Below are 24,418 nucleotides of genomic sequence, written 5' to 3'. Positions count from 1 at the left end.
CGCACACAACCTGTGCAATGGGAAGAAGGCTCGTAATGAGATGTTGGTGGTTTGCTCGGACACCTTGAGGCCCAAAGAGAATGTTCTCACCGCTTTCGATGTGTTTAGAAGCACTGGCGGAGCCAGAGGGGAGGTCGGGGTAGCGCTGGACCCCCTTGAAATCTGATTGGACGCCCCCAGGTGCCACCCCAGATGATTGGCATATCGCGGCACCGAGTGCTAAGTCCTTCCTGTACAGTAGGTGGCGCTATGTACCACAAAGCGTTGCAATCCACCTTGCATAGACGAAGAAGAATCACCACTGAAGATCTCATGGCAGCTCGGTATTCACGTCTACACATTTGGCTCGCACTTTACGTACATATTTCTCCGATGATAAATGAAACGAAACGCGAAGACGTCGTTGCTCGTTAGCCTGCTGTCAACTGGCTAAAACGTCTGACTATGAAACTTTGCTCGTCTGTATTTATTCGCCCTGACTTTTGACTGCAGTCAGATCAGCCTCCATTGCAAAGACGAAGTCAAGCCAGCCTCCACTGTTATTTTTAATACTGTGCATCATTAACAAAAACCAAAAAGTTGTAATTCTTTTTTTTTTTAAATCAGTTGTGATGTCAGCCATTTATGTACACTTAATTTCTCTTTCTATCTCAATTGAGAGCATTTCCTGGTGCTATTCTCAGTCACTTGGCTTCCCCCCTGAATGAAAAGAGAAGTTGAAGAACATGATCGAACATACGCGAGTTTGTGCTCTTTTATTCTGAAGGTGGCCAACAGGAAGCGCTTTCGGTGTATTACCGTAATGCACAGTGTGGCTTGACTTCGTCTTTGCGAGTGGAGACTGGCCGGCCTGCCGTGACTTTTTTCGGCTTGAAGTAGGGATTTAAAAACATTGTGCGATTCAAAGTGATGCAAGGAGTAACGTGAACGAGACTGGCTTCTCTTTTCAGAGGCTCAGTTGACAATGAAAAAGGCAGGGGGAGAAGATTTAGAAGCTCTTTTGAAAGCGAACCAAGTCAGCAAAAGACGAGGAAGGCAGGCCACCAGAATTCCGGTCTGCTCGCAGCTCCCATCTTGGGACGAGAGAGACAATGTGATGGACACAACCCATCAGCAGGTCCGAGCATAGAAGCAGTCCCATGCTCTCTTCACTCGTCATTTCAAGTGACTGTCTTCCTACGCTAGGATATGGAATTTGATTTCCGATATTTCCAAGTCTGCAGTCATATGGAAAATGGAAACAATTGAATGGAAATGTACTTATCTTTATAGTGATCTGTAAGATATTTGGATTCATTATTTTGCTAACGTCACTTATCTAAAATCTTCTAGATATTATTTAGTGAGATACTAAATACCATATTTGATACACACAAATTCTGAACAATTATAACAAATGATTTACACAATGAATTGCATAATCTCTTCACATGATACACATCTTATTACTCAAATGTCATCAAAATATTTATGTCTTTTATCCTGAGAAGTCTGTAAATGTTAAATGTTTAGGAATTCTTTTATCATTTTTTGGGGGGGGGGTATTTTGAAGTGTTGGTTACGATGTGTGTTTTTTTTTTAAACAGTGGTTGTGGCGGTGGTTTAATTTGCTTCCACTCATCTTTTTTTATACAATGAAGTTCCATTGAGGGAGGTCACAGAACCCGAAGGTGGCAGCTCCCTTCCTGGTACTCGTCCGGAGAGAGAATGCATCGAGGATGAGGCTGTCGATGAGCAACAAGAGCCAGTTGGACCCAGTACCAATTTCGCTCGGCCGAGAGGCCCCGGCGGGAGGTCGACTTACCTGAAACTTGCTAGTTACTTGCAGTTATTGTCTCACTTCTGGATCCTGAACAATGAACGTGTCGGTGCATTTTCATCATTTTTGTAAAAATGAGTTATTACGAATGCATTCTTGAAAAATTGGTGCCAAATTGTTTTCCATTTTCAGCATTGTTAATAAACTGACATTTATTCCTAAATCTCATCTGTCGTGTGTTTCGTATGTACATTTAAACATATGACACTCCGATTGCAATTGCGCTCGCCTTGCAGTCACAAATTCAACACGAACGATTGTTTGCGAGCGCAAACCACGACAAAATGCCTTGCACGCATTCACCTAGTGTGCGTGTGTGTGTGTGTGTGGCATTGTAACCAAACACATTTACGTATGGAAATTATTGAGAGGCATGTCAACACACACATGTTGACTTTTGTGAAGGCATTTCATGTGTTGAAAACATGTGAAGGAAACCAACTCATGAAGGAATCGCCAAAAGTGGCCCGTTCAGGAAAGTTGACTTTGGCGGGCAGGCTCAACGACCAATCACGGCTCAGCGGTTTTCTGAAGCCGAACCATGATTGGTCGTTGGCTGAGCCTGTGCAACAGTGACGTCCTTTTCAGTCGACAAAAGTGAGAAAATGGTCGCCCCTGTTATGGCTAAAAACGTTGTGGATTTTGCGGCGAAACTCATATTCCATGAATGCAATATGAATCCGAGTGCCGTCTTTTAATTAGTGGGCTTGGATAGAACGAATTATTTTCAAGAAAGTACACATATTGTTTTTTTTAGGTGGGATGGGGACACTTGCTGCCTGAAGACAGCTGGGAGAGGCTCCAACACGCCTTGTCTGCTTTTTTTTAACTCCCTTTTGTGAATGTGTGTGTGTGTGTGTGTGTGTGTTTGCGCGCACGCGGGGTCTGTTTGCAGTCTCCTTGGTGACCACATTTAATCGTCACTCTTGCGTGACGTGGGACTACGTTTGCGTTTGTTGTCATTGACACGTCACGACACACGTGGACCTTCCATGAGGCACACACACACGGTGAGTGAGTTTGACCTTGCGTGCACGTGAGTGCACGTGTTTGAGTGTGTGTGTAGAGTATGTGTGTTTTGAGAGAAAGAGTGCGCGATCTGCCAGCACGCGATCTTGCATACAAATCGCCCAGAATCCTCCCCAAGGAGCATTTGGGTTCATGTGATGGATGTTTGTCCAAATAGCAGCACAATGGCGTGCGTGCGCGCGTGCCAACGCTCAAAGATGGGAAACGCGCACACGCGCTCTTTGCTTCCTGCCTGTCAGCCGAGCGCGCCGATTGGAGCGAGACAGACAGAGACATACGTGTTGCAGGGCGACCAGTCCCGTGTTTGTCCATACATGCACAGACTGAGATCCGTCCGTATTTTTCTCCCTATGTGACCAGCGACCAGTCTGGTGTGACCTGACAATGGCTGGTGACCAATCCATTTCTTTTTGCAACTATGACTGATGTCAGTTATTCGCCTCTATTAGAAGTAAGCAACCTAAACACACACACACACACACACACACACACACACCAGGAGCCAAATAATGCTTTTGACATCCAAAATCAAGGACAAACGATGGATGCATGTCGATTTTGCAGAGTCCCTTCCATCCATCCGAGTGCAATCGTCACTGGACTTTGGGTTGCTCGCCCCCGGTCTCGATGTTCCCCAATTTGGAGGATCGCTGCTAACTGGTAGCATGTCAACGGCATTTTCCATTCATGTTAGCATTAAGATAGCGGGCGGTCGACGCGGTTTGCTAAATAATATTCCCTTTATTAGTCCCACAATGGGGAACTTCGAGATTCGAACGCAGGCCTCCTGGGGAGACTGGGTCCTGAACACGGCGCCTTAGACCACTCGGCCATCCTGGCAGCCAGTCTTTCCTCCCCGTCGGGGAATCGAACCCCGGTCTTCCGCGTGACAGGCGGAGATACTGTCCACTATACTAACGAGGAGTAACTGCTGGAGATTAAGATTGAGATTGAGTTCATGGCGAAAATGTGACTTCACCCAAGGCGGACTTCAGCCTGAAGTGGTTGCCAGCCACTTGCAGGGCACAAGCCGTCACTGAGCTGGAATCGATCCGCTGCCCGAACAAAAGCAGGCGAGTGCACACACACACACACACACACATACACGCGCACACAAAAAAACGCCCCCCCCCCCAAAAAGAAAAAAAAAACAGCCGAACGACGGTTCTCAAAGAAAGAGGAATCGTTGCCACAGAAAACGGTGAGGTGGATTTTTCACATGTCTTGGTGTGACTGACGTCCTCTGACCAGAGGACACATTTGAATGAAGCCCGCACGCAGCAACACGCACACGCGCGCACACGTGCATGCATATGGACACACACTTGTCAGAAGATCATCATGTGTGAGGATATAACACATCTGAGTTGATTCATTTCACTTGGTGCCGTGTGAGCGTGTGCGTGTGCGTGTGCGTGTGCGTGATCCAGCGGTCCACAGCCCACCGACATGATCCGATAATAACCTCCGCACACGTCTCCGTACAAGCGTGGAGGTGTGCGCGTGTGTTTGTGTGTGCTGACATGTGACGCGAGGAGGGAGAAGATAATGAAAGTGCACGTCTCTCAGAAGGCCAACAGGTGGAGTCGTTCTGCGGGAGGGTGGGGGGGGGTTGTCGTCGTCGTCGTCCTCCTCCTCCTCCTTCTCCTATAGGAGAACATGTTACATGCCCAACATATATGAACATGAAGACACACGTGTTCTCCGACATGCACGCCTGTACAGAACATGTGGACTTCCATATATGAAAAACACGCCAACATATCCACACAGTCCACACATATCCGCCTGTGCCTTGTGGGACATGTTTGGGTCGTTCTTGGAGTGCAAAACGCCATAGACGAGCGATGAAAATTACAATTATACTATTATACTACTATGCTATATAATTAAGATTTTCATTGAACAAAAGTCCACTAGCTAAATGCTAACATGATGTGCAAAACGCCTGTCAGGTTCGCATAATTAGCAGAGATGTTAAAGGAATTCCAAACCTTTAAACAATTAGAATATATACATATTAAAACAAGAGGCAAACAAATGTACGAAACTATGATTGTTTTGATACATTTATGTTTTGAGTCAAGTGATTTTTAAATGTCGAAAAGTCTTACTGCTACATGTGACCAAAATGTCATTTATTATGATATTGCTTGACAGGACATGTGGCATATAATAACCGTATGTGCGTGTGTGCGTGTGCGTGTGGGGGTGTGCGCGTATTAGCAAACAGATGAGGCAATTAGGTCTCACGCTGAAAGTCTGTTTTTCTTTGACTGGAAACTCTTGGAGATTCAAACAAATCAGAGGAAGAGCAGCATGGAGTCATCACACACACTGAAAGCGCACGTGCACACGCACACACACTTCCATTGTCCCTGGTTGGTATGCGTGTGTGTGTGTGTGAGGGGGGGGGGGTGAGTGTAGGAGTGTCACCCAGTGTGAGAGAAGGCAGGCAGGCTGCGCGTGTACAGATGTGTGCGATTATGATATTTTTACCTCCTCCGCATGCCTGGCTAATTAGCATCACACCTGCATCTAATTGGCTGAATGAGCTCGTCACAAGGCCGCAAAGGTGGACTCGGCGGCGGCGCGGCGCGGCGGAAGACGTGGGCGGCCTGCGCTTGTTTAGCGACGATGATGATAAGCGCCAAGCCGCACCTGACGAGACACATTAAAGGACAAAAAGGCGGTGCTCAAACAAAACACACGACAACACTAAAACATAAACATGGTTTGACTTTGACAATGAGAGTTTGAGGAATTCTCATTCAAATGACATCTTGTCAATTCTATGTATTGATTAAACAACAAAAGTAATTGGATAATTTTAATTACTTTAAAAGGTAAGGTGAATATTATGTTCACTATTCATCTGCACGAAGATTTGCGCTTCACGTCTTGTACGTTGCTGACATCTGGTGGCGATAGGCTTGAACTGTAGTTTTCATGAACGTTTGTTTATTATTTTTTTTAATTTATTTTGGTTTACAACTTCACCATCCTCTGCCCTGTGACTGGCTGGCGACCAGTTCATGGTGTAGTGCGCCTTTCGCCCGTAGTCAGCTGGGATATGCTCCAGTACCCTCCCGCAACCGTTTACAGGATAATGACATGACATGACTTCACCATCCATCCATCCAATTTCAGGACCGCTTCTCTTGACAAGGGTCGCGGGGGGTGCTGGAGCCTATCCCAGCGATCTTCGGGCAGTAGGCGGGGTCACACCCTGAGCGGGTCGCCAGCCAATCGCAGGGCACACAGAGACGAACGACCACCCGCCCTCACGCGCATACCTGGGGGCAATTTCAAGCGTCAATCGGCCTGCCGTGCATGTTTTGGGAATGTGGGAGGAAACCCACGCAGGCACGGGGAGAACATGCGAACGCCACACAGGATGGCCGGAGCCGGGATCGAACCCACGACCGCTACTTCTCTCACTGTGAGGCCATCGTGCTCACCAGTCGGCCACCGTGCCGCTCGACTTCGTCATCCGTTCACTATTTTTCGTATGTTTTTAAATAACTTTTTAAAAATGTTTTTTCAGTGATAAACTAAATACTCAAATATCCTACATTATAATGTTTTATTTCAGTAGGGACTTTTTTAGTAACAATATATATTCAAATACCGTACATAAACAATTGGGTAAGTGTCATTATTCAGACGAAGCCAGATTTGATTGAATAAAGAAACAATAAGAAGACAACCCAATGCCTGTTTTGTCTTTCGTTGACCGTGTTGTTAACGCTAAATAGTCAAAAACGTCCCCCTAACATGGATTACATCATTACATGCACCAATTAGATCATGTAATGATCTGCTTTTAAAATCGAGTATTACACCCCTGAATTGAAACAATGTTATTTTGAATTCATCCAAATTTTATGTCCTTATTTCATACCGAGCTCGTCACTTCTGGCCAGTTTTAGCCCGCCATTAAACGAATTTGATGGGTGGCGGCAACGCAATAAACCCCAGAAACCATAGAAGAAGAAGTCGTCGTCGCATTTATTAGGAGAAGAAGAAAAAGGCGGAAGTGTTTGTCCTTCGCTCGCTGCGTACCATCGATGTGGGTGTTCGCAATCATTTTCTTGTCACGACTAACAACATGAACAAATGCAGTGCTGTCGACTCGTATGAAATCGAAGAGCCGAGCGACGAGGAGAGAGCAGCAACCAGGTTGTTCACCAACTCGTTTTGCCTTTTTGTTAGCTTTAGCTTTAGCTTAGCCTAGCCGAGCGCTAAACTAGCCGCTATCTTGTAAACAAACCGTCCTTTGCTCTTAGTTGACTACAATCTTTACAAATATCACCTCACATTTTCAAACAGTGAAACGACTCAAATTTTCCTCAATTTTAGTCATTTGTTCGTGCATATGAAGTAGAAAAAAACAAACAAGAAACAATTTTGTAGAAAAAAAATATTGTCTACCTTCCCTGACGAATTAAGCTGTTTGTTGATTTAATTATGTATTTAAGCAAGCCTATCCACCGGTATTCCCCGGAAAAAAACTGCTCTGCTATTTGCTGTTTTTGTTGATTAAAGTCAGATGTTTGCATCTTGGGACCAAGAAATTATAAATGATTATAGCATTGATCATAAAACCAGTTTTTACTTTTGTTAGGTTGACATGAACCTGTTCACATAAGATTTTTTTTTTTTCAAATTTTTGTCCTACTTGTTTCGTTTTTTTTATCAGCTCATATTAATTTTTCTGCCCATATGACTCACCCACTAATTTCCAAATAAAATTGTTCTTCACAAATGACATTTTTGCCATGATTTGATTTGAGCTCCTCTTAGAAATGATGCTTTGGTTTCTGTTCAATTTGGTTTAGTCTGACTATTTTTGGAGTGCATTCATAACGAAAACCAAAGTTGCGCTAATGAAGCACTTGTTGTATTGTTGAGGCAGTTCGGAGGATGAGCTGGACGTGTTGCTGAGCGGCACCCCGGAGCAGAAGAAGAAGCTGATCCGAGAGTACCTGACGGGCGAGAGCGAGTCGTCCAGCGACGACGACTTTGAAAAGGAGATGGAGGCCGAGCTCAGCTCCACACTCAGAACCATGCAGGACACCTGGGCTCCCGCACCCGCTCACACAGGTCCGCATCATAATGTATATATGCAGGTGCGTAAGCGTGGAGGAGCTCAGAGAGGTAGGCCGAGCTGAGACGTTTAAAGATTTGAAAACAAATAATAGAATCTTAAAAAGTACTCAAATGTAAAGGGAGCCAGTGGCGCAGTTTATGTGCCTCTTCAGAGTAAACATAGATGGGTCTAAACGTACGTTTCCCTTTTTTGCTTCCATTCCTTATTCCGTTGTCCCACATTATATCCAGTGGAAAGTTCCAGAAGCGGCGGTGACGGCTCAACGTGCACCAAGCCTCTAACGTACGACAAGATCTACTTTGACTCAGACTCCGACGAAGACAACAAGCCCAGTGAGTTTGCATTGGATGTTGCTTGCATTGTCATTTTTAGGACCTCAACTTAACACCAGTTTTGTTTTCGTCAACAATGAGGATGACAAAAATATGTCGCTAACGCCCCCCCTTTTTTTTTCTTTTTTTTATGACGATAACGAGCCGATGATAAGCTAAACGTGGCTCTCGGATGACGAAAACATGACGTGACGTCAAGGAATTTTCCTCGACGAGACGGGACAAAATTGTTAGCGTGTGGTCCGTCAGACGCGTTCAACATTTCTGACATCCCTTCCTATTGGACATCATCTGACTTTCAGAAACATTGCATTGCAATTGCCGTGTTTCACCGGTGCCTCCCGTCCCCGTTTGGGCACGCCTGCCACCGGGACAACACGCTGGGCACATGCGGCGCACACACTGTCGGCACAACAAAACACAAACTCAAAAAAACCGTCTGCGGTCGTTTGTCTCGGCTCGCACGCACTCGCACGTTTTTCTTTGCTGGACCTCGGTAGGCTCCTTTGTTGTGATAACTGCAAGCTGTTAAAAGTCAACCAGACATATGTTTGATCGTGTTTGGACTTGTGCTTCTGTATTAGAACGAGTCAACTCCAAGTCTATGTTGTTAAAACATTTTTAACATTTTGGACTAATTAGCAGGGGGGTGAGCAAGACGCTCTGTGTAGTCTCTACAATGTAGAGCAGAATGTAGCGTGCTGCTTCCATGAAACAAACCAGAAGTTTCTGTGTTCTAAAAAAAAAAAGATAGAAACATCGCACATCCTACGATGTGACTATTGCGCAAGTGCACATCGCAATCGCGATGTTCAAACGGCATATCGTGCAGGCCTAACTAAAACCTTTTTTGGGGACTTTACGTCGTCTAAAACAAGACTAAAACCTTTCTTTGAGTTTTTGTCGACTAAAACTATCACGAATAGGAATGTGACCAAAACGCATTTTGGACTAAATCTAAAATGCCTGCCAAAAACAACACTGCCGAACACTCCTGTCGGCTTTGTTCCTTCACAACAATGTGACCCGCTCTCATGTTTGATCATCAAAAGCAAATCTCACCACCCAACGCAAAGCAATTGGAAACACACAGGCCGGGAGACTAAATCAAATCCGTTTTTTATGATGGAATTTATTGTAGATTCTCCAAACGAATTAATTTGACTCACAACATAAGGGGCTGGTCAACACGTTTTTTCTAGTTTCAATCTCATTTGGAGTCTTTTCATACCTTGAATACTTTTTTTAAACATTAAAATGGGTTCCCCATTAATTAGGACACCATTTGAAGTATTACACGGCAGTATTAAACACTGTCCATGTCATTTCCCAAAAAAGACTCACGCAAGCGGGCAAAGCCAAACGCGAACGGTGGGCTCACCAAATTTGTTGAAATGGTAGCATCGTTTTAAACTTGCTTGAAATTGCTTTTTTGTCGTTGTCAAACGAGCTTAATGCTACTGTATCATGTCAAACGCCACAGACGGGCTAACCAAATGATCCCAACTGCATCACAAAAAGCGCACACACACGCACACGGAGCAGCAAAGCATAGAACATTGCTTACAGCCTTGAGCTGGACATCTTTTCGTGTATTTATTGTACTTTGTCAAAACTTTTTCAGCTCTCAATTTGCCCAATAGCTTTAAAAATGAGACTGTATGCAGGCGGTTCCGCCGGGCGTCGCGTGCTGACCAACGACGAGCTGCTGTACGACCCAGACGAGGACGAGCGGGACCAAGCCTGGGTGGACGCCAGGCGGCACGGGTAACGGCATCGGGGCTCCGCCCTCGCATTTGTCACGCTGATTGTTGAACCACCCCAACCCCCACTTGCAGGTACCAAAGGAAGCACCGGGCGGCACCCACTCACTCGCGGCGCTCGCAGCACAAAAGCCTTCCCAGCAGCGACGCCATCCTCAACTGTCCCGCGTGCATGACCACGCTTTGTCTTGACTGTCAGCGGTGAGCTCGCACGAACGGGCGTGCACACACACACACACACACACACACACACCCCCGTGCACGCCGGCAGGTTTTGATATGAATGATGTCATTCACTGCCTGTCCCCACAGTCACGAGAAGTACCGTACGCAGTACCGTGCCATGTTCGTTCTGAACTGCAGCGTGAACAAGGAGCAAGTTCTGCGCTACAAGACGCCACGGAACAGGAAGCGCAGCAAGGACGAGGTGGCGGCGCCCGTCGGGATGGAAGCGGACGAAGTTTACCATCCGGTGCTGTGCTCCGAGTGCTCCACAGAGGTCGCCGTGCTGGACAAAGACGACGTCTACCACTTCTTCAACATCCTGTCCAGCCACTGCTGAGTTGGAGGGTATCTCGGGAAAACCGGAGCTGCTGGAATGTTCCCCGACAGCTCGAAGGCACGACCTTTTATTTTTTTTCTTCATCTCTCTGTGCATATTTTTTCATCATTGTCTATAAAGACGATTGCGGGGTAAAGTGGCACCATTAAGTGGACCTTTGAACGCGTTTGTTTTTTGGTTCACTTAAAGAAACTTCTTCCTTTGTGCTTACAAAAGATTTTAGCAAAGAAAACATTTTTGTTTGTACTTTCTACATATTTTATGGGAAGGTCTGAAGTGCGCACACACACCTGTGAAAAATGGCCCCAATGTGAAAAGTCAGCAAGTGTCTTGGATGCTGACTCGCTGGTAATACGAAAAAAAAGTTTCCCAAATACACACCCCTTTGCTCATCTGGGTTGGCAAGTCTTCAAAAGTAGAAAGTCATCGATTATTGACTCAAATGAAACAAAACTAAAATATGCGCCCTTGAAAATAAGAACGAAATATAAATTTCAAATGACTTCATCCAAATAAACAACAAACGTACACGCAACGTCCGAGTGTCGGGGCTTTCTGAGATCTTGTCGACAATCATAGGAACTCCGGACCAACTCGGGAGCGCCGCCCGTTAATTTTTAACACACGCGGCGATTGGCCATGGAGGAGGACACCACCGGACGCCGTCGTCGTTGGGCCTTGGAGTTGGACCCTGACAACTGGGAAATCGCCTCCCACACCAACGCCGACGCTTTATCTCGGCGACCAGACTCCGGGGCGACGTGGAAATATGCAGGTACCCAGACGGAGGGCCGTGTGCTGCTGCTGACACCCCTGGCAGTGCTCCGGGGACTCGGGATGCTGTCCCGGCGTCCGGGCTCGACTCCGGTCCCGGGTCTTCAGATCCGCCGCTCCCTACAGACTGGGCCATGATCTACACCTTGTCGCATGATGGGTCTACAATCAGGGAGCTCCGGGTAAGACGCGAGGACTTTGGTTGGGTTCTGTCCTGGCTGGAGGCGGGCGACAGACCTTGCCAGAGGGAGATGCGGGATGCTAATTGGAGTCTGAGGATTCTGCGGTATGATTTCCACCGGCTGTCCCTGATGGATGGACTGGTCTGCAGAGTGGTTCGGCAGCCGCAGAGGGAAGAGATTACTCGGATGATGATTACTTCTGGATGGTTGTCCCTGCTTTTCTGGTCCCAGCGCTCCTCCGACACCTGCACGGGGGGGGCCCTCTCACCGCTCATCGAGCCTCCGAACGGGTCCTTGCACGTGCCCGGAGTGTGTTTTTGGCCGGGCATGCAACGTGACATTTGTGCATGGTTTCGGCCAATGTTATGCGTGCCAAAGGAGGAAGTCCCCGGTGCCACGGCACCGCGGCCCTTCCAGCGGGTGGCGGCTGACATATTGGAGTTGCCTGTCACATCAAGAGGTAACCGTTATGTGCTGGTTGTCGAAGACTATTTTTCCAAGTTTGTCAACTTGTATGCCATGTGGGATCAACGGGCCACTCCTGTCTCTGAGCACCTCTTTAAGAGCTCTTTACTGGAACATGGAGCGATGGAAACCCTGCACACAGACATGGGCAGGCAATTTGAATCGGACGTTGTGCAGGATCTATGTCGGAAGTTGGGCGTGAAGAAGACACACACCACGGCCTACGATCCGAAGTCGGACGGAATGGTCGACAGGTTCAACCGCACTTTGATTGATCAACTGGCAAAGTCTCTACTATGCTGTGAGGGGGAATGGGATTCTTTCCTGTCCCAAATCACGTTTGCGTACATTAGCAGCGTGCATTCCGGTACGGGGTTCACACCGTACTTCCTCATACATGGCAGGGAGGCCAGGACCCCTCCGAACATGGTGTTGGGTCCTCTGGCGCTGAGTGAGTATAGCTCCAGGCCCCCAGAGGATTTTGCTTGCTCTCTGCTCAGAGGCTTGGACACGGCTTTCAATAAAATGCGGGAGAAGAATCGTGTGGCGAGCCAGAGCCAGAAGTCCTACTATGACACCAGAGTAAGACACGAGTCATACGAGGTGGGGGAGCGAGTGTGGCTGCGTGTTGCAGCAGAGAGCCGACGAAAACTGGCCCCCCACTGGAAAGGGCCCTACCAGGTCCGACGACGGATGGACAGGGGTGACGAGCTGGGGGTTACCTATCAGCTTGGTAGCCCGTTCGTAGATGAGCCCCCGCTCCAGATTGTCCATTATGACAGGCTGCGACATTACACCCTGCCGGAGGTGTTTCCCTTTGACGGCCCTTCGAGGGCTCCCAGGCCCCTGTCCCCGCTTTCCACGCCGCTGGCGGGGGGGTGGCTTCTCCCACTGGATCGTGTGCCTCGGGGTTGGGATCGGAGGTGGTGTGAAATGGTTACAGTTCTTACAGTTTATAATGCACTGATGCAGTTGACTGCTGTTACTGTTGTTTATTTTTTTTTATGTATTTTTTCCCATCTGCTCTTTGGGGTGTTTTGGTTTTCTTTCGCATACTTGCGGTTTCATGTTCTCACCCAGGTTGTGGAAATGGGGACATTTCTTTTGCAAGGGGGGTCGCATGTAGTCGTAGGAGTGGTTCATGTGCTGTAATCTCCGTTTGTTATGACTGGTTTGTGATGACGTCAGAGCGGTGCGACGTCAAACTATTTCCCCCTATTTTTGCAAGAAATGGGGGGCTAACTTCACGCAGGTGTGTTAAATGTGTTGAACGGTTGCCGATTGAATAAACGGGCGGCGCGCCCAAGTTGGTCCTGAGTTCCTATTATTGTTGACAAGATCTCAGAAAGCCCCTACACTCAGACGTTACAGTACCTTTGTGATATAGAACTCCTAGAACCAAAACATTGTTGGCGTAAATCAACATTTACATTAACAGTGCTGTTAATGTTAAAATATAAATCCGCGTGAACATTTCCGCAGATATAAAAGTGCATTTGTCCTTTTGGTTACACATCCAAAACGGCGGAGGGACTGACGTATCGCCGCAATTGGCCAGCTCATTCAATGGGCTCGCCTATCACCGTGTCCTCGGCTACATTTTGATTGGTCGATGTACGGAAGCGTCAGACCGTCACACGCAATCCGGAAATACATGCTGCTGCCTCAAACGCAAGGGAAGGCAGCTGCTGTCAATACAAAGGTGCTAGCTAGGCTATCTGCTAGCACAAGTTAGCAACATGGCTCTCGGCAACTGCTGGAAGAACTTGTCGTGGTTCTACCGCCAGTATCTTCTGGTGACGGCTCTGTACATGCTGGAGCCGTGGGAGAGGACCGTCTTCAGTATCCTTTCGCCGAGCTCTGTGCTCGCTGTTCTTCCGTTTCCCTTGCGGCGTTTCCAACATTGAACGTGGAATTTGCTATGTGCGCTTAATGTTCAGGAATGGACGCACATTGTCTTCGTCGTCGGCGAGTTCAGAAATGGGCAAAATGTCACACCTGAAATTCAGGTGAGCAACAACAAACTGTTACAGGTTATTGCGATGTCATAATTAACGACTCGACTCGATCATGAAGCACTAAGTTAACTTTAATTTATTTATTTTTAATAAACGTCGAGCTCCGTCGCGTCCAGTGACGTCACGACTTGAATTGAAGCTCCATTTGACCTCGCCTACGTTACATCGCTTATGTGCGGGTTACTGATGACGTCACTATTCCGTCACATTAAACATTTAACTGCGATGAATGTTAAATGATAAATGTTGCTATTGAATTTAGAATAATGGTATTTATTTCATTTTTTTTCGTCAATTTGAATAAATCTTTCGAGCAGGTTTGTTAGTATTTAACCATTTTTATTTTTTGAAAATGCTTTTTTTTTACTAACTCTATTTTGTAGTATGACTATTTATGTGCAATCAAGTGCAATATTTAAAAAAAAATTATGTAGGATTTTGACAAACAGTTTCACAAATCTGAGATTTAGTTGCAGTTTTAGTTTTTATTTTTCAAAGCAGTTTTTCATTTTTTTTCAATTTTGCTCAGCAAAATGTGTTTTTTTTTTAATTTTCATTAGTTTTTCCATGAATTCATGTGAACTATAATAATAGTTTTTGTGTCTGCCCAACCATCAAGTGAGAAATTAACCAGCCCTTAAATGTTTACTTTTATGACTATATCTGAAAACTTGTCTGAGCGTCCTGTTACACACTTAGATCACATTGTGACATCACAATTTGACTAAATGAGATAATCCAATTCCCCCCCCCCCCACCGTTAAAATCATCTTTGTTTGGCGACACTTGGGATGTCCAAATATGGTAAATTTCTGAATTTTCACAAATTGATACTGCTGCTTTTTTAATGCCAATAGCTTGATAACAATAAAGTTAAAGATAACGCTTTTTAATTTTTTTTTTAATATATCAATGATGAAAAATCGGCATGTTAGCCACATTTGTGTCGGCCCGTTTTGTCCAAAATGGATTACTTTCATGTTTTGGTCCAGAAGGACGCGGTCAGTAACAAAGGTACGTTTGCGTTTTGAAATTTCCTGTTGTTCTTGTTGACTTGCTGTGTTGTTATCGTTAACCGTGAACGCGTCAGACTCGCTGCTGGTCAGCGTGGCGGGCATGGCGGTGTACACGGGCTACGTGTTCATGCCGCAGCATGTCATGGCCATCCTGCGCTACTTCCAGATGGTCCAGTGACGGCGGCTGTGACGGACGCCAACTGTCTGTCGTCAGAGCGGCGGCCGCGTGGCAAGATTTCAGCCGCCATCCCGTGCACGTTTTTGGACGCTTGCCACGTCCTTCAAATGGACCAATCAATCATTCCTTTAAAACGACAAACAAAAACAGTACTTTAAACTTGTTTTGTTTTTTTTTCTCCATCTTAAGCCAACACTGTTTGTGGATGTCATGTTCCATCCAAATTGTTTGTATTTATCGCACATATAAGTGTCACGTAATTGTTTTGGGGGAGTGGAAATATTAACAATGTAAAGTATGTTTTGTTAAAGTGATGGGAAGAAAAAAAAAAGTGCTTTTGTCTCCCTCTATTGGTTCCCGACAAGATGACTTTTGACGCTCAGATAATGGATGGCTGTTGGGGTTGTCTTTGGCTGTCAGGCCTTTCACAGGCACCAAAAGCGCTCCCACTCTGAACTCTGAAAGTGCAGCTAGATGAGGAAGAAAACGAACACGTTCATTGATTTTCTTTAGGAAAAGGGAATGAAATAAGTACTGAGCCTGCGTCCTACAGAAGTACTGAAGCTTCCACAAGCAGCCAAAGTAGTCAAACGTAATACTTTTAAGTACCGGTACTCATAGTATGGGTGCCTCAAAAGTACTCACTCTGCACTTAATCAGAGGTGCAGATTTTTGTGCAAATACTCGAGTAAAGAAGTACTCGGTCTATTGTTAAGCAGAAGTACAGACAGAGATCATGCGACACTAACAAAAGACATCTTGAAACAACAAAAGTTGTCTTTTTTTTTTTTTACTTTAAAGAAGTTCTGCTTGTTTTAAATGACTGATTGCAGAAAGTCATTATGTGTGACAAAACTGTCTGATGTCTTTTTCTGGACTGATCCAAAATGAAAACTGAAGTGAAATGAGCCCAAGCTGGGTCCTCCTCAGGCCGCGTTTTCGGTCGATGACGTCACTTTCGACGCCATCGGACTGCTCGTGGTGACCAAATTGGCCAGCGAGGCTACATGAGGAGTTGCCTTTGAAGGCGCTGGACGTCTCAGCTTGCAAATTGTCGCGCTGAAATTTGGAAATCATGCGCGGGCGAGTCACGCCGGAAGTGACGTCACATGGCCACAAACTGCAGCTTTTTGAAAAGAAAAAAAAGATAAATGCGGCCTTTCTGAGGACGCAGCCTGTGAATTTGGAAGGCCGCCGTCGTTCGACTTTGAGCTGCAGTAACATTGCGTGTCTGGTGGGGTCACTGTTGTCCCACGGATAATTCTGCCGTCCACTTGATTTTTGGGCTCAGCAGAAAATTCGGAGGGTCCGCCAACGTCTCGACCCATTCGTTGCGCGCCTCGACTGAAGTGGCTTTCATTCCGGGAGGTCGAGGTTGGGTCTGATCTATCATTCATGAACCCTCATTTCGCACGCGTTGAAATATTTAAAGCGCTCGCAGACGCCGCTGACCTCTGCTCCGTCTGGTCGCGTTACGGTTATTTTTAATTTTATTATCATTGCCGCAGGACGGGCAGCAAAAAAAAATGATGAGCAAGATATGAAAGAAAAGAAGCGAAGCGCTGCGGGCTACGCAAGGCGAGGATGCAACGAGTCTGGACTTGGCTCGATGGACTGGCTGCAGCCAATCAGCACCGAGATGTCCTGATGACATCATCAGCAACGATCGGCATCACGAACGACAACACGCTTTAAAAAAAAAAAAAACGACAACGCTTTCAGGAAAACAATTTCTGTACACGAGACTGCAGCAAAGATTGCCAAGTGGACAAAATAAGAAGTTTTTGAGTGAAGACACGTTTATTGCCATTCGGGAACGTCAAGTGTTGAGCTTGTAGGACATTTTTCAACCTTCCAACTATAGAAGCGTGGAATTACCTGTGCGGAGGAAGAATTTTTGACAAATGTCCAATTTCTATTTTTAAATTAGGGACCATATAAAAACGACACTTTTCTTACGTTTAAAGAGATTTTTTTAAGAAAAGACCATGACTAGTAAAAAAAGGCACTTTTTTTTCTTGAAATATTTTTTGAAGAAATGACCCAAGGTCCTTTTTTTTTTAGATTTCTTTCCTTTTTCTTTATAAAATGAGCATGTATAGGAAAGGCGTTTATTTTTAAAGATTTTATTCTTTTTTTAGGTTTTCTATTTTTCCTTTTAAAGAAATGACGTATAGTAAGGCGCTTTTTTTATGTTTGAAGATTCTTTTTTTTAAGAAATGCCCATGACTAGTAAGGCACTTTTTTTTCATTTAATTTTTTTAAAGAAATGACCAGCATATTATGAATAGTAAGGCACTTTTTTTTGGGGGGGGGGGGGATGCCCATGTATAGTAAAGGGGCCTTCGTAAATAATCTTGGCACGCGGTGCTGAACGTGAAGATGCAGCAGGAAAGCAAGTTGAAGAGAAATATTTTTATTGTGAAAATGTCTCCTGCGAGATGTCGTAGTGACGCCAACTTAGTAAACGTAGAAAAGAAGAACCGTTATAAAAATGAGGTTTGCACACGCTCAGTTTGCAGCATTTTCGATGGTCCGACGACAAAAAAGCACAACACCGAGAACCGAAACAACGAAAAACAAGGCAGGCACTCAAAGTTAGCATCTGTTAGCATCGTGTTCATGTTCCTCCTCTTTTGCGAGGCAAAAAAATAGAAATGTTCCATAGCTGCTTTACTCTTTTTGACTCTTTTCATCACTTTTTTTGTGTTTGTTTTAAACTCTTGAATAACACTGTTGACATTGATAGTTAAAGAGCCCCGTTGTCTTCTCGCGGTCTCTTAGAAAAAAACAATTTGTAGAAGAAGAAGAAGAAGAAGAATTTCCAAAACACAGACACAGTTTTGTTCACATTTAAATGATCGGGAGAGCAGCCGCCGTTTTCAAGTCTTCACATACAAACACGGAACCGAGAAGAAGAAGAACGGCAAGAAAAGGCGCTTTGCTGTTTTGTCGCCTTGAGTGCGCGCGCGTGCGTGCGTTGTGCGCATTTGTCGGCCGCCCACAAACGAAGGCTACAAAAGTTGAGAGCGAGCGTGCGACGATTCAACACGCGCCCAAAAAGGCAAATTGCAACGGGCTTTGCGCGTGCATCAGTGATTGGTCGCTACAGAATCGGATAGGACGAGGGAGCGGTCGCGGGACTCGTCCAAAAGTCCTCGAAAAATACATCTTTTTTTCTTTTAAATTGTGACATAGTATTTTTTTTTTTTGTTCGTCTTGAATAAAAAAAAAAAAAGGGACTGCTCCTTTTTACAAAGTTCTTTGATTTGTTTCTTTTCTGCGTTTGGCGGGAACCAAATGAAACGCACGCAACGCACGCATCAAGCCGCAGAGCATTCTGGGAAACGACCGCCACCGACGTCAGCCCGTAAAACTGGACACGTCCCAGCCGGTGTTGGGCGACTTTTCCATCCTCTGAAATCGTCAAAGGCAATTTTGAGCGAGCCACTAGTTGGCGCCACCTTCTGGCGTTGTGTCGTCAATGAGTGGATCGCTCCCTTTTTGAGCCCAAATGGAATTCTTTTTGAGCCTCTGCCGAGAACACCAACGCATTGCCAAGTTTTTTAATTTTCACCAGCGTTTTAGCGTTTGCTTTGCGACATCTCATTCTCAATCTGGAAGCAGTTGTCTACATTGGAGAACGTTGACTTTTCCGTCCCAGGGATGGCGAGTGTTTGTGTTCTCGCTCATTTGATCTGAAAGCGTTGGACTCGTTGTCGCCTTTTCGACCTTTACTGGCAAACGGCAAAAGCGGTTTGCGTGCGTGAGAACAAAACAAGAAGCGACCGCAGAACTCGAGAACGATCGCGAAAGACACAACGGTCGCCCGTACGAAAGGGAACATCAATAAGCCACCAGAGGAAGAAATGGAACAAGCGAGTGCCCCTGGCCACGCCCCTTTGTGTCCAAAGCGTTTAACGAAGCCGCAACATCTGCGCAACGCTCCACCGCGCGTGAAAGGCACAGGCTGATGAATGCTGGTTGAAGCGTCAACACGTCTTGACTCGCGCGCCAATTAAGACGTTGAGGCGGCGTGAGAGGGGCTTGTGGCTCATGTGGGTACAAAATATTGGTTTTCAGCCCCTTTCACACGGCCCGAGCAAACCGGCACAGACACACAATGCGGGTGTTGAGTTGAAGTGACACTCGCGGCTTCGGAGGTAGTACGAGAGGTGCGAAAGGGGACGGCCGTCATGTGGAAAGCAATTGTCGCTATGGAAACGCTGGCGCTACCTTAACACCTCTGATGTTCATTTTCCAACAGGCAGCGTGGGGGGGCTCGTGGCTCATTTGGTGTCCGCACGTGACGATACCAAACATTGGTTGAGCCCCTTTAGCGCTGGCTGAGTTGCTGGAATGCATGATGATGCAATTTGCGACATGAATGGTGAGACGTGTTTTTATTAAAAAAACAAACAAACAAAAAACTGACATTCATCTCGCGTTTGGTGAATTTTTTTCTTTTTCGGGCAGCAAACTTGCGCCTCGTCGCCATTCGCGGATTCTTTTTTTGGATCTGCGACGACCCAATTATTGCGAATTTTGGACCGATCCCCGACTGGTCGGCACTCACGGGAACAATCGTGATCTGAATAAGTGAAGCCGCACCGGCGGCGTCAAGACGACAGCGTGAAAGAGTCCCAGAATGCTTGGCGTCGCTCACACGAAGCGTCTTGGCAGTTTTGTCAACAAGACGACAACACAAAAGCAAAGCATAGAGGAAGAAAGGAGGACAAAAAAAACCCAAAGAAGAAGCAAATACAAGTTTGCTTTTTTTTTTTTTTTTTTTTTTTGATTTTCCTGCAGCTTAGCAGCCACCAAAACCTCCGTGGGCTGTTTTGGGTTCACACGAGAGCACAGAGGTGACACGACGACGACGACGACAACGACGACGACAGCAGTGGCGGCGGCGGCGCACACACAGCACAAAGCAACACACACACACACACACACACACAGGAACAGGAAGTGTCCGTAAGCGACACCAAAAACACGGCGGGGAGGGGCAACAAAAAAGACAAAAAAAAAAAAAAAAACGCCAAAAAAACATCACTTTTACGCGCTGAGCACATTTTTGCGGGATTTTTTTTTTTTCATCATCTTAGCAAAAAATACAAACGACGTCGATTCACAGTGCACACGTTTGTTGTTTTCCTTTCCTCTTTTTTGGGCAACAAGGCGTCCGGTAGATGTGCGGTCGGTCGTTCGGTTTTCCAGAGTCCGGCAATGTGACGGAAGTCAGCGGATTGTCTTCCCCAAAGTTAGCACAGGAGATTCCGGAAGAAGAAGTGCGGAAAACAAGCGTGTCAAATCAAACAGCAACCGGTCCGAGTCCAAGACATTCATTTTTCAAGTTAGCCATGCTATCTTATTAGCATAAAGGCTAGCTGATTAGGGTCATCAACGCTAATTCAAATCCACACTCTCTGACTAGCATCAATTTCAATAGCCGATTAGAATTAATATCAGCCAAGTCCAGAAGCAATGCTACCAGATTAGCATCAATGCCGACCGATGAGCATCAAGGCTACCCGATTAGCAGCAATTCTAGTAGCTTATTAGCATCAATGGTAGACGATTACGGCAGTGGTGTGAAACGATTAGCATGAATACGAACCGGTTAACATCGAGGTCCACTGATTAGCATCAATTGTACAAGTTGATTAGCTTCAAAGCTAGTCAGTAAGCCTCAAAGTACTTCAGTGCGAATCATTTAACAAAAGTTTGCCAATTCACTTCTTCAATGAGCGGACGTTAGCCATTGGCGGCAGCAATGCTAACCTAGTAGCCTCAATGTTAACCTGTAAACATCAATGCTAGCTGATGAGCATCCTTGCTAGCAGACAACCTAAATGCTAGCTAATCCGCGAGAATGCTAGCTCGTCAGCATCAAGCCTAAATTCACTGAAATGATGGCGGCCATCGTGTCGTAGCACCAACGTTTGCGTCATCCCCGAAACTCCGGCATGACGCAACAGGAAGAAGTTCCACATTCTTGAGTCCTTTTTTTTGTTTGTTTGTTGTTTTGTTCTTTTTTTATGCGCGCGTCAGTTTTGTGTTGTTTTTGATTCTCGCCAGGAAATGACAAGCAGGAAGTGATGACGTTAACAATCAACAATCACATTGGCGGAGGAGCAAAATGGCGGCAAAAAGAAGCGAGGAATTAAAAAATGCTACACAAGGTCCGGTGCTCCTTCCTTTCCTCCTTTCCTTGCTTGCTCCTTTCTTTCTGTCCTTCGTTCCATATTTTTTTCCTGTCTTTCTTCCTTTCCTTGCCACCGTCCTTCCTTCCTTTTCTTCTTTCTTAATTCCTTCCATCTATCCTTGGTCTTTGATTTTGTCTTCCTTCCAATGCCTTCCTATCATCCTTCCTTCGGTCCTTTCCACCTTTCCTTCCTCCCTCGCTCATCCTCGCTGGCGACACAGTAGAGTCGGAAAGCACAGTAAGCCGGTCTCCGGTCTTGGCCAGTCTGGGCCGGCGCACGCTAGTCGTCCTTCCTCTCGGCCTGGATGCCGTTCGTGTAAACGGGAAACGGCAGCGTGGAGAAAATTCCGTCAGCGGCCGTGAACACGTTGGCGGCGGTGGCGGGCATCTGCGTCCCTCCGGCGGCCCCCGGAGATCCCGCGAAGGGCCCCGTGGTGGCGGCGGCGGCGGCGGCGGCGGCGGCCGACATGTTGAGACGGTGCACGTGGTGGTACAGCATCTCCATGGGGGTCTTGGGGTCCAGGCCGAAAGCCGGGGCGTCCACAAAGTTCACCGAGGCGTTGGGCAGCAGGCTCCCCGGCGCCACGGCTAGCGTGACGTCAGCGGGGGCGTAGCGGATGGTGCCGGTGGTGTAGACGCGGGGCGGCGTGCTAGCCCTGGGCGCCAGGGTGTCCGCCACGCGGTGCACCAGCGGCAGGACCACGTTGCCGGACTGCAAGCGTTGCAGCGCCTCCAGGTCGCCCGAGCACAGCAGCGAGGTGGACGAGGACGAGGACGAGGAGGACGTGGCGCTGGCGCTGGCGGCGGCGGGCGTGCCCTGTGGTTTGTCGCGTGGTGACGCCGAGAGGGGCGGGGACAGCGGGGCCGCCGAGGAGCCGCCAGAGAGCGGCGCTAAAGCGGACGGTGTGGAGCTTCCATTGTAAGGAGGCTTCCTGGCGCCGGCCCCGCCCTCGGTGGCGGGCGGCGTGAGGACGGCGTCGGGGATGGGGACCTGGAGGGAGCCGCCCTGTTTGAGGTGGCCCGGCGTGGCGGGCTTGGCCGTCATGCTGTAAGGCGACTCGTTGCGGGAAATCTCCCGGTTGGGTGGAAAGTTCCAGATGCTGCTGTCGTTGTCGAAGTTGATGGGCTCCGACATTTCCGTCTTGATCTTCAGGACCCCCGCCGGCGGCTCGCCGAGATGCGACGGGTCGGGTGTGGCGTCCAGCAGCGGGACGCGGCTTGCCGTCGCCGAGGACAGACGCAACTTCCTGCTTCGCGTCCGGTCCCACTTCTGCACTTTCCGCCTCTTGCGGCACGGGAGCTTCTCCACGCCGACGCTCGCCGTGGCGCCGTCTTCTTCTTCTTCTTCTTCGTCCTCCTCCGACGAGGACGATTGCGATGGCTGAACACGCTCGTCCGCCTCGCCGTAATGCTCCACCTTGATCCGAAGGCCGCCGTCCATCCTGCCTGCTGCCGCCGCGTCGCCGGGCTCGCCGTCGGAAGCGTCCAAGCTGTCGTCGCTGTCGGCGTTGCTGGACATTTCGGGCCGCTTCACTTCCTGCTGGGACGAGTACTGCGAGTGGCGGCAGCGCCGCTCTGACTCCGCCTCCGCGTCCTCGTCCCGTCCTAATTGGCCGGGCTCGCCCGCCGCCTTCTCATTGTCTGACGAGACAAACGAAAATCCGAAATTGAATGAAACGCGCAACGTCAAAGTCGGCAGGATGTGCCGCACTTACCCGAGTTTTCTTTGGACTCGCAGTCCGAGTCAGACGATTCTGAGCATTCCGAATTCTTTTCCGGAAGGCTCGGCATCTGGCCAAAGTCGACGGCCGTGTCTTTGTATTCGTGATTACTGTCGTGCAAGTACACACAAACAAGGAATTGTCGGACAAAATACAAAATAAAATTGCAATCATTTATAAGAAGCAAAAATTAGGAAACACAAAAAAAATGATATCACATTATTTAAAAGTTTATATTTTATAGAAGGATTTCATCGTTTTTTTTTTAATTCCCAAAAGATCTTATCATTTACAAAGAAAATAGGCGGTGTGTATAATCGTAATAATATAAAAAATGTCCAAAATAAAATTTTTCTAAAAAAGATTTTATTTTATGAACATGATCCATTTTATTGTTATCATATTAGATTAGAATCAACCAAAAGAACAACACACATATATACATTTTGAGAAATCAAATTTCATTCAAAAATTTAAATAAAAAAAAAATTAAAGCATTAACTCAGGTGATTAATCCCCAAAATTTTAACTCAGTTTGATCTACTTCAAAAATAATTTGCATACTTTGCAAATATTGCACCATCTTAGCTGTCTTTAGCAGGTCTCCGAACAAAACATGTCTTTAAGTTACCGCTGGAATGTGGCGCTCGAGGGCAGTTTTGAGAAATGTTTGGAAAAAAATGCCTGAAAAGATTCCGATCGTATTCAAGAATCCAAGAAAGCAATTCGAACAGTCTTGGAATTAAATATGCTTCATATTGGGTGCTTTTGCATCAATTCCAAGATATTATTCGAGTCAATATCTGGACCAAGCGTCGCAAAAAATAGTGGTTGAAAAATGTCATTCATCACGATTAATCATGGAATTCTTTTGTGATTAATTAGTTAAAAAAGGAATCACTTGACAGCACACTAAAAAAGAGAACAAACGTTTTATCTCTTCGCCAAAACGTCAGTAAAGAAAGCAAAGTAATGGGAAAAAAAAGTTGATATTGTAGTGACATGAAACCTGAGCACGTAGTTGACCCAGATGATGTTCTTGTCGCTGGCGTTCTTGGCGTTGATGGCGATGGTGGCGCTGGACTGGATCCAAATGAAGCCGGCGCTCCTCTGGATCCAGCGGTAGTACTTGGTCACGCATTGGCCTTTGTTCATCACTGTGCACACGCACGTCAGTCATTAAAACAAAAACAAAAAACACCAAAACGACTTTCATTCATTCGTCTTCCGAAAATCAA

At 46.7% G+C, this 24,418-nt stretch overlaps 3 protein-coding genes, 1 long non-coding RNA gene and 1 other non-coding gene across 6 annotated transcripts in view; 3 read left to right on the top strand and 2 right to left on the bottom strand.

The window, feature by feature from the left end:
• Positions 1–275: 275 nt before the first annotated feature.
• LOC148342496 (uncharacterized) lies at positions 276–1,847 on the top strand. Its single transcript, XR_015843158.1, has 3 exons — positions 276–323; positions 951–1,117; positions 1,641–1,847. It is a non-coding gene; the product is annotated as an uncharacterized LOC148342496 (long non-coding RNA).
• A 1,853-nt stretch (positions 1,848–3,700) lies between these two features.
• Positions 3,701–3,772, bottom strand: trnad-guc (transfer RNA aspartic acid (anticodon GUC)). The gene has a single exon. It is a non-coding gene; the product is annotated as a tRNA-Asp (tRNA).
• Positions 3,773–6,856: 3,084 nt separating this feature from the next.
• eapp (e2f-associated phosphoprotein) lies at positions 6,857–10,767 on the top strand. The gene is made up of 6 exons (XM_088307843.1): positions 6,857–7,030; positions 7,767–7,954; positions 8,192–8,293; positions 9,961–10,060; positions 10,132–10,257; positions 10,369–10,767. The coding sequence occupies exons 1-6, from the start codon at positions 6,960–6,962 to the stop codon at positions 10,616–10,618; spliced, it is 837 nt and encodes a 278-aa protein (XP_088163969.1). The 5' UTR covers positions 6,857–6,959; the 3' UTR covers positions 10,619–10,767.
• Positions 10,768–13,486: 2,719 nt separating this feature from the next.
• sptssa (serine palmitoyltransferase, small subunit A) lies at positions 13,487–15,585 on the top strand. Its single transcript, XM_088307858.1, has 2 exons — positions 13,487–13,881; positions 15,148–15,585. The coding sequence occupies exons 1-2, from the start codon at positions 13,779–13,781 to the stop codon at positions 15,249–15,251; spliced, it is 207 nt and encodes a 68-aa protein (XP_088163984.1). The 5' UTR covers positions 13,487–13,778; the 3' UTR covers positions 15,252–15,585.
• A 2,060-nt stretch (positions 15,586–17,645) lies between these two features.
• npas3 (neuronal PAS domain protein 3) overlaps positions 17,646–24,418 on the bottom strand; it is a 74,862-nt gene continuing 68,089 nt past the window's right edge. For both annotated transcript variants that reach the window (XM_088307828.1, XM_088307832.1), the window contains exons 10-12: positions 24,190–24,337; positions 23,175–23,290; positions 17,646–23,100 (exon numbers count right to left, since the gene is read on the bottom strand). In XM_088307828.1, coding sequence (XP_088163954.1) covers positions 21,740–23,100; positions 23,175–23,290; positions 24,190–24,337 — 1,625 coding nt within the window. In that variant the 3' untranslated portion in view covers positions 17,646–21,739. The remainder of the gene's footprint in view (positions 23,101–23,174; positions 23,291–24,189; positions 24,338–24,418) is intronic.

This window comes from Idiotropiscis lumnitzeri, chromosome 1 (genome assembly GCF_059441095.1).
Source record: "Idiotropiscis lumnitzeri isolate Australia: NSW breed Sydney's pygmy pipehorse chromosome 1, RoL_Ilum_1.0, whole genome shotgun sequence".
NCBI classification, from domain to species: Eukaryota; Metazoa; Chordata; class Actinopteri; order Syngnathiformes; family Syngnathidae; genus Idiotropiscis; species Idiotropiscis lumnitzeri.
Note: the sequence above shows the minus strand (reverse complement) of the source record. Positions and strands in the feature narration are given on the sequence as shown.